The sequence below is a fragment of the Protopterus annectens genome, chromosome 1.part0, assembly GCF_019279795.1.
Source record: "Protopterus annectens isolate FY-2018-M chromosome 1.part0, PAN1.0, whole genome shotgun sequence".
Classification (NCBI taxonomy): Eukaryota; Metazoa; Chordata; order Ceratodontiformes; family Protopteridae; genus Protopterus; species Protopterus annectens.
Window position 1 is genome coordinate 1,854,048,662 of NC_056725.1, and position 17,033 is coordinate 1,854,065,694.

Consider the following 17,033-nt stretch of genomic DNA (forward strand, 5'->3'; position numbering starts at 1 on the left):
CTTTGGCTTATGTACTGCGTCCAGGGTCTTTACAAAATGCCTGGTACCAGTAATTGCATTTTGCAGACAAAGAAGTATACAAATATATCCTTACTTGGACGACTGTCTCATTCAAGCAGAGAACAAGGACACTCTTCTACACCTGGCATTTGTGAAAAGGCTTCTAACATGCCTGGGGTACACAATAAACAAAAAGAAATCACAAGTGGTACCCTCTCAAAAGATAACATTCCTGGGTGCAAGCTTGAATACAACTGCCCAGATGGCTTACCTCACGCCAGACAAGCAAAGGCAACTGACTACTTACTTCAAACTGCTGGCAACAAAAAGTCAGTCTTCTGCAAGGCAAATTCTGCAGGCTCTGGGCTTTATGGCATCCTGCATCCTACTGATTCCATATGCAAGACTGCATATGAGGAAACTTCAGTGGTACTTAAAAAGTTTATGGAGTCAACAGTCTCACAGTCTGGAAACAATGATTCCTCTCATTCCCTGCCTGCAACAGGAGTTTCTATGGTGGGCAAAGGCATGTCACCAAAACATGGGACGGCCATTCACTCTACCCCCTGCCAGCCAAACCATAACAACAGATGCATCAGATTATGCCTGGGGGGCCCACATGGCAGGAAGATGCATTTAGGGCATATGGTCACCAAAACAAATGCATCTACATATCAACCAGAAAGAGATGCTAGCTGTTCAGAATGCCCTAACAGCCTTCAAGGACTTACTTCATCCAGGACAACTACTGATAAAGACGGACAACACCACAGTCATGTGGTATATAAACAAGCAAGGGGGCACACACTCATAGCCCCTTTGCAGATTAGCCATGGCACTGTGGGACACAGCTTTGACCTACCAAATACATCTTCAAGCTCAATTCCTGCCAGGGAAACAAAACAATTTGGCAGACGATTTAAGCAGAAACCTTATGGATCCGCACGATTGGAAAGTAAATCCACAAGTCTTCAGCATGATAACAGAGAAATGGGGGAGCCCAGACATAGATCTATTTGCCTCCCCTCAAAATTATCAATTGGAAAGATTCTGCACAAGGACTTATCACAGACAAGCATGGAAAGTGGACGCCCTATCCTTCAGTTGGAAAAAACTATCAGTTTGCACCTTTCCTCCTTGGCCTCTTCTCCCCAAGGTCCTCCTAAAAGTCAGACAAGAGAAACCAAAGATGATATTAATTGCCCCGGACTGGCCCCGCCATTACTGGCACCCAATCCTAAAGAACTTGTCTCAATACCCAGCTTTGACCTTGCCTCAAAGACCACAGCTACTGTCCCAGCAAAACAATCAGATCCTGCACAATCAACCACAGAGACTGAACCTGGCAGCATGGCTGATCACGTAGTCATACAAACAGCACCTCTCAGTAAAGCTGTGATGGATGTCATTTTGGAAGCCAGAAGGCCTAGTACTAGAAAATCTTATGCTGACAAATGGAAGAGATTCTGTGCTTGGAATCAAGCACAAGGAACTGATACAGCAGAACCAAATATTCCTCAGATATTGCAATACTTAACTGAGATGCTTGACAAAGGCCTATCTTTCTCATCAATTAAAAACCATGCCTCTGCCATTTTGGCTCATTACAATACAGAGCCACCAATCTTTTCTCATCTTTTACTAAAGCAGTATCTTAGAGGAGCCAACAATTTAAGGCCTCCTAGAAGATCACCATTGCCTGCATGGGACCTCAATTATGTGTTGGAAAAGCTCACCCTGCCTCCATTTGAACCAGCTGCTACTGCTGATATAAAGTTCTTATCATGGAAAACCGCTCTGCTCCTAGCAATTACTTCAGCAAGAAATGTTTCAGAGCTACAGGCCCTCATGGCTGTAGGGCCTTTTATCATATTTTATCCAGACAGGGCATCTCTGAGGACAAATCCTACTTTTATGCCTAAGGTGGTTTCCAATGTGGCTCTTAACCAAACATTTCATCTGCCAACCTTTTATCCAAATCCGCAGAACAAGGGGGAGAGAATTATGCATTCTTTGGACGTACACAGACAGCTAAGATTCTACTTAAGCAAGACTAAAGCTCTAAGAAAAACTGAGCATTTACTAGTGACATATGCTGCAGGTTCAAAAGGCAAGGCTATTTCAAAGCAGACAATTTCAAAGTAGATAAGCCACTGCATCCGTTTCTGCTACTTACACCATGGTAAACCTGTGCCCAAGGGCATTAGGTCTCATTCCACTAGAGCTGCATCTACTTCAGCAGCCTTTCTCAGAGGAGTACCAACCAAAGACATTCTAGAGGCTGCTACTTGGAGTTCTGTTCACACCTTTACAAAGCATTACCATTTGCCTCTCTACTCTAAATCCAGGGCAGGCTATGCCACTGCAGTTCTGCAGGGCCTTATAGCCGCTCCTAATGCTGTTTAGCTCCAACCTCCCAACCATAGCTTTGGGATTCTACCCAAATGTAATGATTGCAACAGTGAAACATGAAGAACATAGTACAGTTGTGTACACATACCATAAATGAAGATGTTTGAGTGTATTCACTGTTGCAGTCCAGGTTACCCTCCCGCCATCTCCCTGTCATTCTGGAGTTTATCTTTCCTTCTCTGTCTTTTACAACCTATGTGGTGTATTTGCTTGTAGATGAAGGTAAAGTTTATATTGATGCATGTGTGTGTATGTATATATATATATATATATATATATATATATATATATATATATATATATATATATATACACACACACACATATATTTTTGATACCTTTTTGGGGGCACCTGACATCGGGGGCAAAAAATACTAAAGAAAATGGCATCGGCTGCATGTTTTATACCCCTGACGACCTGACGTCATGGAAGAGGAGACAGCAACCGATGCAGCACCCAAGACTTTGGAATTCAGGCCGACTGAGGGCAACCAGCCAGCAGATTAGTGAATACACTTGAACATCTAAATTTATGGTAAGTATACACAACTGTACTTTATGATTCCATCTCAATACACCACAGAGTTTATGATGTTATTTAATTGTTTTAGTTGTGAACAATCTTGAGAAGTAAGCATCTTAATAAAATAAGTAAAATGAAAATGTGTGCAATTATGGTGTGAAAAGTATGGGTCTTGGCAGTTTTAAGAATGCTTTATAAAGAGAGAGTGGAAATGGAAATTCCATACATAAGTCAGAGCTGAGGACTTTCTGTTAATTTAAATGTGGTAAACATTTACATTTCTGATTCAGTGGTGCAACAAATGTTTAGCAAGTGATCAAGCTCTGTAGCTACTACCTTTGGAATATTAAGATGTTCTTCGTGTTTCACTGTTGCAGTCATTACACTTGGGTTGTCCTGCTGGCTGGCTACCTTCAGTCATCTTGAATTCCAAAGTCTAGGTCCAGCGTCGGTTGCTGTCGCCTCTTCCCTGACGTCAATGCTCCAGGGGTGTAAAAGATGCAGCCGACGCCATTTTCTTCAGTCTTTCTTGCCGCACTGTGCCCGAAGCAGAAGCAGTTCGCAAGTGCCGGTCGGCCGACACCTGAGATTTCCGTGTTAGAATTTCAGATCCGAAGTCTTCATTAAAAGCTAAGTACCCCGTTGGGGAATACTTTTTTCTTGCTCCAAACCGATGTCAGAATAAGTTAATAATTGTATTTCTTGTGGAAAGCAAGTAACTCATAAGGATTTTCATTCTTACTGTATTCCTTGCCTAGGCCCTGACCACTACGTTGCTTGTTGTCAGTTTTGTGCTAGATTTAACCAGCGCACTATAAAGCGCCAGTACGATTTTGCTTTTCACTACTTTGGTAGAAGATTTAATTACACGATGCCGTCTGATAACCAACTGACTACCGCAATTTACAAGAAACGTAAAGAAAAGGACAGGCATCCGAGGTCTAAAACCGATGACGAGGCTTCTTCTAAGCCAGTTGCCGGTTCGCCTGCTCTCAGTGAGGCGCTTTCACAGCCCCTGACGCCCGCTACTTTGGACCCGCAGGCCACTATAGACTCCCATATGGAGTCGCCTAGGCCACTGGAAGCTCAAGGTATGGACCTTCGGAAACTATTCCCTCGGATGGGTCCGGAGCCGCTGAGCAGGCATCGACTTCTGAGGGTGTTTTCAGACCTACTCAATTGTATATTAAAGTGACTCCAGCTACAAAGGCAACGACTAAAGCATCTTTAAAGACAAAGAAACAAGTACAACAGCCTCGTGGTCAGGCCTCCATGCTCAAAAAACAGATGCTCAAAATGGCCTAAGACTTAATTACTTTGATCAGGGATTCCCATCCCCCTCCTAATAAGAGGCCTAGGCAAGAGACAGAATTTGAACCTTCAGATCAGGTTTCCATTTCTTCAGATCAGGAATACTCTCTTCCTTTCTTTGAGGATCCTGATGCTGAAGAATCTATCCCTTCAACCCCTCCTCCTGAGGATTACTCTTTTGGGGAAACCTTGCATACCATGAGGGAACATTTCCACTGGGAGGGCCAAGATTATTCTGAATCTAAGAAAAGGCTCAGGGACTTCCTTTTACTCCCACAACACAAGTCCCTAGCTATTCCGCCTGTGTTAGTCATTGTAGATGATGTATTTTCAGAGTCCAGTCTGACTCCTGACTCCTTACCTCCAGCTCCTGCTAAGCTGGACAGGCACTACAGGGTGCCTGACTCTCATAAATTCCTTTTCAAGAACCCTGCTGCTGACCCAGAAGCTGTTTCTCAGGGCCCCAAAGGGGTCAAGGCATGCACTGCAAAAAAACCCTACCCCCTCCGACAGGGATTCTAGGGCATTAGACAGATGGGGAAAGAAGATTTACACCTCTGCTACCTTGGCTATAAGGGCTTTAAATTGTCAATTTCATATGCTCAAATATCAACAATATATTATGTCACTGCTTAAACAGAAAATGTTGATAAATTCTGAAGGTGCAGAAAAGAAATGCAGGATTTATTGCATGAAGCTGAGCAAGTTGGAAAGCATACAAAGCCATAATGTGGCTTTGATTCTTTGGAGGCCTCCTGCAGGGCCGCTGTTACGGGTTCTGTCATTAGGAGGCATGTTTGGTTAAAGGAACAAAATTTACCAGATCATGTTAAAGCAAAATTATTAGATTCCCCATTACAGCATGATACTTTGTTTGGTGTTAAAGCAGAAGAGGTGTTAAAGAAAATGGAGGACAAAGCTAAATCTATGCAAACAGTCAAGGATTTCTTACAGGTACAGCCTCCAAGATTTAGCAGACACTGGCCTGCAGAGAATTGGTCCTTTCCAGTGTCAGACAGACCACAAAGGGGCAGATACAGACACCCAAGAGGCAAATCCCAGCCCCAAGGTTCATACAGGTCTAAACAATGGGGTGCTTCTATCTCCAAAAGTGGAGAAGACAAATCGCAGCCTTACAGGAAACAGTCCGAATGACTTCCCCCTGTCTGCGCCAAGCACTTATCTTCTGGCAGCACCTTTAGGGGGAAAACTAGCACTTTTTTTCTCAAAATTGGCACATCATAACCCAGGACAAAGGGGTCTTAGACATAGTGTCACAGGGCTACAAGTTTCACTTTCATACCCTGCCAAGGGCAAACGGTTGGCCAGACCTACCAAAAAAACAATGGGCAGAGGCACAAAAACAAGTCTCACCCCTCATGGACATGAGGGCCATTCAACAAGTACCGGAACAGGAGCAGGGACAAGGATTTTATTCAAGATTATTCCTGGTACCCAGAAAGGACAAAGCCTGGAGACCAGTACTGGACCTATCTTTTCTAAACGCATATCTGGATATACCAAAATTCAAAATGTTGACCTTACAACAGCTTCTGCCCATGCTGGACAAGAAGGCTTGGCTTGTCACTTTAGACCTAAAAGAGGCATACCTGCATGTCCCAATCAGACAATCATGCAGAAGATACCTCAGATTCAAAGCTGGCTCAATGCACTACCAATTCTCTGCACTGCCCTCTGGCTTATCTACTGCGTCCAGGGTCTTCACAAAGTGCCTGGCACCAGTAAATTGCACTCTGCAGACAAAGAGGAATACAAATATATCCTTACTTGGACGACTGCCTCATACAAGCAGAAAACAAGGAATTCTACTACAGCATCTGGCGTTTGTAAAGAGATTACTACCATGCCTAGGGTACGCAGTCAACGAACAAAAATCAAAACTAATACCCTCTCAAGAGATAATATTCCTGGGTGCACGCTTAAATACAACTGCCCAGATGGCTTATCTCACGCCAGACAAACAAAGGCAACTGACTACCTGTTTCAAACTGTTGGCAACAAAGGCCCAGTTATCTGCAAGAAAAATTCTGCAGGCTTTGGGCGTCATGGCATCCTGCATTCTATTAATTCCATATGCAAGACTGCATATGAGGAAACTTCAATGGTACCTAAAAAGTGTTTGGACTCAGCATTGCCACAACCTGGAAACAGTAATTACTCTCATTCCCTGCCTGCAACAGGAGTTTCGATGGTGGGCGAAGGCCTGTCACCAGAACAAGGGGCAGCCATTCTCCTTACCCCCAGCCAGGCAGACATTGACGACGGATGCATCAGATTATGCCTGGGGGGGCACATATGGCAGGAAGATGTATTCAAGGCACATGGTCCGCCAACCAAATGCATCTACATATCAATCAAAAAGAGATGCTAGCTGTTCAGAATGCCCTGACAGCCCTCAAGGACCTACATCATCTGGGACAACTACTGATAAAGACAGACAATACCATGGTCATATGGTATATAAACAAGCAGGGAGGCACTCATTCTTATCCCCTCTGCAGACTAGCCATGACTTTGTGGGACACAGCATTGACTTACCAAGTACATCTGCAGGCACAATTCCTGCCAGGAAAGATAAATACTCTGGCAGGCAAACTAAGCAGAAACCTCATGGACCCCCCCCCCCCCCCCGAGTGGAAATTGGATCCACAAATCTTCAAAATGATAACAAGGAAATGGGGATGTCCGGACATAGACCTATTTGCCTCTCCTCACAACTGCCAACTGAAGAGATTCTGCACAAGGACTTGTCACAGACAAGCATGGAAAGTGGATGCCCTATCTTTCAGCTGGAAACACTTAACAGTATATGCCTTTCCTCCGCTGCCTCTCCTCCCCAAGGTACTCCTAAAGGTCAGACAAGAGAAGCCAAAAATGATACTGATTGCCCCAGACTGGCCCTGCCAGTACTGGTATCCAATCCTAAGGAACTTGTCTCAATGCCCAGCCTGGACCTTACCTCAGATACCTCACTTACTGTCCCAACAAAACAATCCGATCCTGCACAGCCAACTCAAGACCTTAAATCTGTCAGCATGGCGGATAATGTAGTCATACAAAACACACCTCTCACTAAAGCGGTGATGGATGTCATTTTGGAGGCCAGGAGGCCTAGTACTAGAAAATCTTATGCTGGAAAATGGAAGAGATTCGGTGCCTGGAACCAGGCGCAAGGAATTGACACAGCAGTAACAAATATTCCTCAGACTTTGCAATACTTAACTAAGATGATGGACAGAGGCCTATCCTTTTCATCAATTAAAATTCATGCCTCTGACATTTCATCTCATTACAATACAGAGCCACCAATTTTTTCTCATCCTTTGTTAAGGCAATACCTCAGAGGAGCCAAAAATGTAAGGCCTCCAAGGAGATCACCAATACCTGCATGGGACCTCAATTATGTTTTGGAAAAACTCACTCTGCCCCCTTTTGAGCCAGCCGCTACAGCTGACATAAAGTTTTTATCTTGGAAAACAGCTCTGCTCCTGGCAATAACCTCTGCTAGACGAGTCTCAGAGCTACAGGCACTCATGGCTGTGGAACCTTTTTATAATTTTTTATCCAGACAGGGTTTCTCTGAGGACAAACCTGACATTTATGCCTAAGGCAGTGTCCAGTGTGGCCCTTAACCAAACTATTCATCTGCCTACTTTTTATCCAAACCCACAGAAAAAGGGGGAGAGAATTCTGCATTCTTTGGACATACACAGACAGCTACCCTTCTACTTGAACAGAACCAAAGCTTTCAGAAGGACTGAGCAACTACTAGTGGCATATGTGCCAGGATCACAAGGAAAGGCTATCTCAAAGCAGACTATTTCGAAGTGGATAGGCCACTGCATTTGTTTCTGCTATTCACAACATGGCAAGCCAGTGCCTAAGGGCATTAGTCCACATTCAACCAGAGCAGCAGCCACTTCACCAGCCTTCCTCAGGGGAGTACCAACCAAAGACATTTTAGAGGCTGCTACATGGAGTTCAGTGCACACCTTTACAAAGCAGTATCACTTACCACTCTACTCTAAATCCAGGGCAGATTTTGCACTGCAGTTCTGCAGGGCCTCATAGCTGCTCCTAATGCTATTTAGCTCCAGCCTCCCAACCATAGCTTTGGGATTCAACCCAGTGTAATGACTGCAACAGTGAAACACGAAGAACATAGTACAGTTGTGTACACTTACCATAAATGTAGATGTTAGAGTGTATTCACTGTTGCAGTCCAGGTTGCCCTCCCACCATCTCCCATCTCTTTTTGCTGGAACTTAACTGCACTTCTCTAATCTATACAGTGGTACCTAAAAAGTGTTTGGACTCAGCATTGCCACAGCCTGGAAACAATAATTACTCTCATTCCCTGCCTGCAACAGGAGTTTCGATGGTGGGCGAAGGCCTGTCACCAGAACAAGGGGCAGCCATTCACCTTACCCCCAGCCAGGCAGACATTGACGACGGATGCATCAGATTATGCCTGGGGGGCACATATGGCAGGAAGATGTATTCAAGGCACATGGTCCACCAACCAAATGCATCTACATATCAATCAAAAAGAGATGCTAGCGGTTCAGAATGCCCTGACAGCCCTCAAGGACCTACATCATCTGGGACATCTATGTGGTGTATTTGCTTGTAGATGAAGGTATTATATATTTTGGTGCATGCATATTTTATTGGCATATTTTTAGCCTTCCCTTTTTGGGGGAACCTGACATCTGGGGCAAGAATAACTGAAGAAAATGGCGTTGGCTGCATCTTTTATACCCCTGGCGCACTGACGTCAGGGAAGAGGCGACATCAACCAACGCCGGACCTAGACTTTGGAATTCAGGTCGACTGAGGGTAGCCTGCCAGCAGGATAACCCAAGTGTAATGACTGCAATGGTGAATACACCCGAACATTTACATTTATGGTAAGTGTACACAACTGTACTTTTCTTTTATTTCTCTGTCTGAATGATTACTGCCAGACTTGTGCAGGGAAGCTTTTCTGTTCAGTTGTTGCCACTCCTTCAGCCCTTTTCCGGGTGCTGAATACACACGTACACAGACATCTGCCTCCCAGAGCTGATCATGGACTCAGTCCAAGGGTGGGCTCTCCTGCCTTCGGAGAAAAATTACTTTCTCTTACTTCGTCATTTCAGAAACTGTTGCTGAGTACAGGCTAGAGTGGTTCTCAGAGGTCTGAGATTTATGGCGGTCAGTTCTGTAGCAGTGCCTTTGGCCACTAGTTGCACATAGGTTCTTGCTGAACCCTTTCAAACCAAGTTGTGGAAATTTTGGATCATGTGAATGTTATCACTCCAGTCCCCTCCTAAGAATCTCTTATTTCCCTGTTGAGTCATTTAAAATGATCTACAGGTGCCTCCCTTCAATATTTTTGCTGAAGCTCTCCTAATTTGTTTGTTTTTTGCCCTGTAACCCAGGCACTGGAGATGTCAGTAAAGGTCAAAGGGTTCTACATTCACTAGCACTGACATTATTTTGATTGGATGTGCTCCTTGCCTCCATGACCATTGGACTCCACTAGTTCTGCTCGGTGCAAGTCATTTTCCCCCAGGAGGCCCCTGTGACCCATGTGTTCCTCCTTGGGGTGATAGCCAAGGAATGGAGAGCTGAGCAGTCACCTATTCTAGGGCAGGTTTTTTTTTTGGTCGCTTTAGGGCCCTTAGCCCCTGTGAGCATGCCCAGTACTCTACCTCAGGGTTTGGCATGGAATGGGTCATGGTAAAGGCATTATCACTGACTTAGAACTTCTCTGACCCTCCCCCATGAAGCCAGTGCTTTCTTGCATAGGATCCCCAATCTCTACAGTGATTCTACAGTAGGAGTAAACACCCTAGACATTTGCCCCAATACCCTCTCTGTGAAGAGGAGAGCCAGCATAACTGCATTACTCCTGTCTTCCTCCACAGCAACTACTGAAGGTTTCAGATCTGCTATTTAAACTTGTTTCACCTGGGTTATACACACTGCCTTATCTTATGTCAATAGACCTTGGGTCAACAGTGAGATTATTCGTGACATTTTGATTTTATTGATGGATGGCGATCCCTTTAAAAACTTGTTTCATGAGTTTTTCAGAAATTTATGGATATGGTGAGTACTTAAAGACCTCTACATTACATCCAAAACTAATTGTTTTGGTAAAATTTCTGAAGTCAGTTTCTTATTTGGTGTGTAATGTTTGACATGCGGTTTATATGTTGTAATTACAAATCCCCATTGAAAGTTTAGTCTGTTGTATGGAATGTACTGGAAAGTAATTTGTTGTTGTTGTTACAGAACTTGCTTGTATGTACTTGGTCTGCTAGCTAAAACAAAACAAGGATGTGATATCTTGAAGCAGCACAACTGGGATTCAGTCAGGCATAGTCGCAGACAACCATGGCCGGTGGTCCCTGATGATGTTGAACACTTATGTAATGAACTTTCCTCTGTACCAAGCACACTTAGTCTGAACTCAGAATCAACAAGTTCAAGGCACAACAGCGAGAGTGAATCTGTTCCACCATCAAGTGAGTGAAGTTTTTGCTTAAATCAAAACTGAAGAGTTGATAAAAATGTGTGTATGTTTCTGTCGTTCCTTTAGTGATGCCTTTCCCATAGCCATCCTCAGTTTTGCAGACCATAAATTATGCCCCCCCCCCACCAGTCCATACTGAAGCAGCATAGTCCTCATGTCAGGAGCAGGAAGATGCTATCTTCCAGATCCTTCAGCCTTTCACAGCAGTAATGCCTTAGTTGTGGCTCAGAGTGTTAGTCTTCATTAATAAAGGTTTCTTTCTAACTTTGGTTTCAAGCATTGAGTAAGTGCGGCTTGATGTATTTGCTGAAGTAAGGAAGGACTGTGCTAGGGTGCTTTCAGTTTGGTGTTTTGCATTTTTTTTTAGAACTGAAGTATTAACATCAGAGCCTCGTTGTTTATTGTTTGAAGAAGAGAACCAAAAGATGTCCTTCTATTCTAATGTTGCAGTATTCATAACTGTAGGGAGGTTGGTGCCTGCAGCACCGGACATCCGGCCAGTATACCAAAGTTTTAGGATCAGCGGTACGTGTGAAGTCTGATGTCAGAGCCATAAACCAACATTGGCTATAAATGTAATGTCTGCACATACCCACTTCAGAACTTTTATGCGCAGTGATCTTCGGACCTCCGATTGCCAGCTTCTGGAAGCAGTTCGCTAGTATGTCTCTGCTGCCCACTACAGATAAGTGCCCTTTTGTTTTTTTTTTTCTTATCTCTTGTTTAGCTTTTCAGACATACTTGTCAGCTAGAAAGGGGAAATGTGCTTGTGGGAAACAAATTCCTCACAAGGACATACATGACAAGTGCGTATTTTGTTTAGGGGAGGCCCATGACCATACGTCTTGTGTAATTTGCAAGTCATTTGTTCCTAAAACTCTTCGCAGCCGTCTGGCTACACTCAAACTGTATCTCAAGAACCAGAGGCTCCCGCAACTGGCGTTAGGTATGGAGGGCAGGGTAAGTACTTCTGACGAGCTGCCTCAGAAGAAGGCCAAAAAACTTAGGCCCAATGCCCATGCTGCACCTCAGGAATACGGTGAGACTCTTGAGGCAGATGTTAGCCCAGGGTCCCATCGGATGTCCATTTCTCAACCTGAATCGGGAACCGCAGTGGAAGCTGGTTCATCAGAAACGCTAAGTACGTCTGCTGAGGTAAACCAGCCATCAGCTCCTTATGGCGAGGGGGAACCACGGCTCATGGCATTGGAAGGGCCTACTCCTGCTCTGCCATCCTTGCAGATGTCGGTATCTAAATCGACCCTTCCTTCTACTCCTCTAAAGAGGAAACAGAAAATAAAACATGCTGAACAGCAGCCTGCACCTGGGTGGGAAGTTTTCTCACAAAGTTTCTTTAAGGCATTCCAGGCCCTCCAGTCACAGGTCCCTCAATCTGCTCCTCCTGCCGTGCAGACCTCAGAAGAATCAGAGGAAGAATACTCTGTCTCTGAAGAATCCTTGACTGCTCTCAAATTGAATCCCCCAGGACTTTATCACCTCTGAGGAAGAAGACACTATCAGCCCTGAGTCTCCAGGGGAAAAATTTTCTTTTGGCGATACTGTCTCTCTCATGAGAGAACACTTTAAATGTCAGGCCTCAGATGTTTCAGAAACAAAAAAGAGGCACTTTGAATTATTACAAATGGATAAGCCCTCCCCATCTGCTGTACCTTCTTTGCTTCCAGCCTTTCAAGATGCCTTTATGGCTGCTTCACAGGCCCCTGATTCTCAGCCCCCTGCTTCAAAACACCGGTTCTGTGAAGTTCCTCTGGACATTCTGTACCTGTACAAGAACCCTCCTTCAGACCCAGCAGTCATAGCAGTCTCTGCTGACAAATCCTACAGACAGCTCCCCTCACCCTCTCTATTCTCTACTGACAAGGACAGCAGGTTCATGGATAGGCTAGGCAAGAAGGTGTATACCTCTTCTACTCTTGCCGTTAGAGCCCTAAATTACCAAACCCACATGGCCAGGTTTGTTTTGGACACCCTCTCTAAGGCATCAGCTGTCTTACCTGAAGTACCAGACTGGCCTGCTAAGACCCAACTTCATACCCTACTTGCCACCGCCTCACAGGTGATTAGGCACTCTATTAAGTGCAGTTACGATCTGGTGGAAGCCTCTTCAAAATCTGCAACTTCAAGCTCTGTCCTGAGGAGATACTCTTGGGTGAGGCCCCAACCCCTTCCTATGGATGTACAGGCCAAGTTGTTAGACGCTCCCCTAGATATTCAGACCCTTTTCAGTGAAGCCTCTACAGAACTCCTCATATCCCTACAAAAAAGGGAAAGGAGTTGCAAAATTTTAAGCATTTACTGGTTTCACCTATTCCTAAGTACCATACGAATTATCCTCAAAGGACAACCTTTGTTAGGAGACAGTCAGCTCATTCTGCTCCACCTCAGGTTAAGAGGTTGACACAACCTAGGAAACATTCAACCCCTAAACCTCCTTCCTCTGCTACTACCACTCCCTTTTTGGAGGCAGTCTGACCAGGGCAGACCCCCTCCACTGTGTCTCAAAACCACTTCCTCCTGCCACCCCCTGTCCCTTCACCTCACCCACTCCCTACCCTCCTGGCAGAAGATCACCTCAGAGGACTGGGTCCTCTCTGTCATTCAAAAAGGTTATTTTATGACTTGGTAGACACTACCCCCCTTCCAGGGGATATCCCAACCCCCTCCAAGCGAGCTTCGTCTCTTCACTTCTATTCTCAACCAATTACAGGCTCAGGGCACCATAGAAAGCATAGCATCACAACAGGTAAATAAGGGGTTTTATTCCAGGATGTTCATAGTCTCAAGGAAAGAGGGTCCTTGAAGACCAGTCCTGGATCTGTCTGTCTTCAACCTTTTCCTCAAGGATCACACCTTCAGAATGCACACCTTACATCTGCTCTTGCCCCTTATTCAAAGCCAGGCCTTTATGGTATCCCTGGATCTGAAGGACACTTACCTTCGCATCCCAATTCACCCCTGCTGCAGGAAATTCCTATGTTTTTCGGTAGGTTCCTTGCATTTTCAGTTTTCTGCATTACCTTTTGGGCTTTCCACAGCCCCCAGGGTGTTCACAAAGTGTCTAGCTCCAGTGATTGCCACTGCAGAACTCAGAGTACTCAAGGCAACCTGTTAATACTGCACCAGGACCGTCACATCCTTTTCTGTCACCTACACCAAGTGACCAACACCCTAGCAGGCTTAGGGTTCACAGAAAACCAGGAAAAGTCCCAGCTGATCCCTACACAAGACGTAGTCTTGTTAGGGTGCAGGATCAGAGCAGACAAGATGGCAGCCTTCATCCCCTGCCAGAAGAAAAAAGACATCACCCGTTATTTCAAGAAACTCCTCACTCTTCAATCACTAACGGCCAGAGAATTCCTGAGAGTCCTGGGCCACAAGGCATCCCTGATACCCATGCTCCATATAACAAGGCTGCATATGAGAAAGATTCAGTGGGTACTAAAGTCTTGTTAGAACCAACATTCTCACCCACTGGACACTTCGCTCCCTCTCCTACCATGCCTGAAAAAAGAACTGGTATGGTGGATTGAAACCATCAATCTCAACCAGGCCATGCCATTGCAGATATCTCCACCCTTACAGTAAATCTCAGATATGTACTGGAGCAGTCCTACTGCATAACCACAATCTAAGCAAAGTGCAGGGAGAGTGGCCTCCACTCAGACAGAAGGACCACATCAACATCAAAGAGATGAGGGAAGGCCCTTTACCTAGCATTACAGACCTTCCGACTGGTTCTCCTACCAAGCACCTTGAAAGTAGTCACAGACAATATGACTATCTTGTGGTACATAAGCAAGGGGGGACAAGGTTGTACCCCTCTTTGCAGCGTAGCCATACAGATCTGGACCCTAGAATCAACACTCCATATCCACCTGCAAGCAGTGTACATTCCTTCAGCAGAGAATGCAGTGGCAGACATGCTCAGCAGAACCTCTGCACCCTGTGGTGAATGGATGCTTCACAGAAAGGTATTCCTGGGATCTTACAAGCAAGTGGGGTATTCCTCAGGCAGATCTATTTGCCTCCTCCCAGAACAGGCAGATGCCTCTTTTGTACAAGGGATCCACACCCCCAAGCCTGGAAAGTGGACGTCTTCTCTTTTTCTTGGGCGGGAATGTATCTTTGTGCCTTCCCCCTTCACAGTGATTCAGAAGGTCCTTCTGAAGATACAGAGGGACAAACCGAAAATCCTGCTGGTGAGACTCTACTGGCCAAGACAGCATTGGTTTCCCCTTCTTCACCTTTTAGCCAAGGGCCATCATCACAGGTTACCCCACCATTTAGACATATTCACACAAGACAGCGGATCCCTAATACACCCTCAGGTGACCAATCTCAAACTCACTTTATGGGTGATAGGGTTCTGATCCCCTTCAGACACCTGTGCTCAGAGGAAGTACTCAGTTCCTGCAGGAGGCCAGGAAACCTAGCACCAGGAGAAATTATGTGTCAGAATGGAAAAGATTCTCCAGATGATGTCAAAAGAAAAACCAGGACCCTTTACTCATTTTTGTACCTGTGGTCCTTTCTTACTTGTGTAAGTTTCTACATTCAGGGCTGACGTACTCATCCTGCCTGCCTTTGGTACCTTCTTTGGCATCCAGATTAGAGGTTAAGCTATTCTTGAAAGGGGTCCTCCATATCGGACTCCCCTAGGAAGCCAATGCCTCCTATTTAGGATGTAAATTTTGTCCTTAAGAAGCTTACCTACCACCATTTGAGTCATAAAGACAGGGTCTCCCTCAGGAATAACCCTTCCTTCATGCCTAAGGTGGTTAATGAGCTATCGTTAAATCAGACCATTAACCTTCCTGTAGTCTTCCCCCAACCTAATTTTTCTGAAAGGACCCTACATTCCTTATACGTCCACAGACAAGTTAGGTATTATCTAGACAAAACAGAACCTATTAAAAGGTCTGACCAGCTGTTCTTCTCCTTCCACCCAAGGGGCCTGGAGAAGTAAATATTGTGGGAAGAAATATCCAGGGAATTGTTATGGCTAGGCTTGCATAGGCCCTAGGGCTGATAGCCTAGTACCAACCTATGAACCTATAAGGGCCTTCAGGAAGGCAGTCTCAAAACAGACTGCATCCTCATGGGAAGGCCATCTCTGCGTGTTACTCCCTTCATGGGAAAGTTCTATCTGGAAATGTGAAAGCTCACTCCACCAGGGCAGCTGCTTCTTCAGCGCCCTTCTTCAGGAGGGTAGACTACGCTTCTATTCCAGAAGTGTCTACCCTGGTCATCAGTCCATACATTTACCAAGCATTATAAACTAGGTTTAGTCTCCAGAGCTAGAACTGGATCTGCTAGATCCATCCTACATGGTCTCATAGACCAGGGACCACATCCCTCTTCCTAGGCTCATACCTAGAAGCTTTGATACTCTCCCTACAATTATGAATAATGCAACATGCGAATAGAAGGACATAGAATAGTTGTGTAAAAACTTACCATAACCTTAGATGTCTTTCTCTTCCATGTTGCATTATTCAGTCCTACCCCCCTCCCCTTTATTTATTTATTTACCTGATGGGACTTGTCCCTCCTTCTGTCTTTCTTCAGCAGCAGGAACATGCCTCCACGAGGCATCCTTTGGCCTGGTCTCACATGTGGGTCTGAAAAGCTTTCTCTTTACCTTCTTGCTTACCAAGGGTACTACTGTATGCGGCAGTCCATTCTGAAATGGATATGTGCAGACTTCACATTTATAGCCAATGTCAGTTTATGGCTCTGAAATCAGATGCCACACGTACCCCTGATCCTAACACTTTGGTATACTGGCTGGACCTCCGGTGCTGCAGGCAGCAACCTCCCTGCAGTTATGAGTACTGCAACATGGAAGAGAAAGACATCTAAGGTTGTGGTAAGTTCTTACACAACTATTCTTGTAATGCGTCTGTAGTGTTATATGCAAGACTGGGCTTTGAAACCTGACAAGGTGGACTTTGATAACATGTATTTTCTCTAGTAAGTTCTCTTTGTCTGGAAGTGTCTCTTTTTTTTTTTGGTTCAGACAGGATTCTTCTTAACACATAGCAGTTTGTCAGTACTGCCGCAAAGCTATTTATGTGAATTTTCAGCATTGATTAGGTTTGCCATACTCATCAGTAACAATACACAAACTTTCAGGCTGACAGTTATGTGAGTGCTGCATCTACTCTCTCTCTGTCTGATTTGGTCAGTCAGAATACAAGAATATCTGTAAACATTAGTTGT

At 44.9% G+C, this 17,033-nt stretch overlaps 1 protein-coding gene across 1 annotated transcript in view; it reads left to right on the forward strand.

The window, feature by feature from the left end:
* RICTOR (RPTOR independent companion of MTOR complex 2) overlaps positions 1 to 17,033 on the forward strand; it is a 3,179,211-nt gene that overhangs the window by 2,411,532 nt on the left and 750,646 nt on the right. The window contains exon 30 of the mRNA XM_044069875.1: positions 10,550 to 10,782. Within this exon, the coding sequence (XP_043925810.1) occupies positions 10,550 to 10,782 (233 nt within the window). The remainder of the gene's footprint in view (positions 1 to 10,549; positions 10,783 to 17,033) is intronic.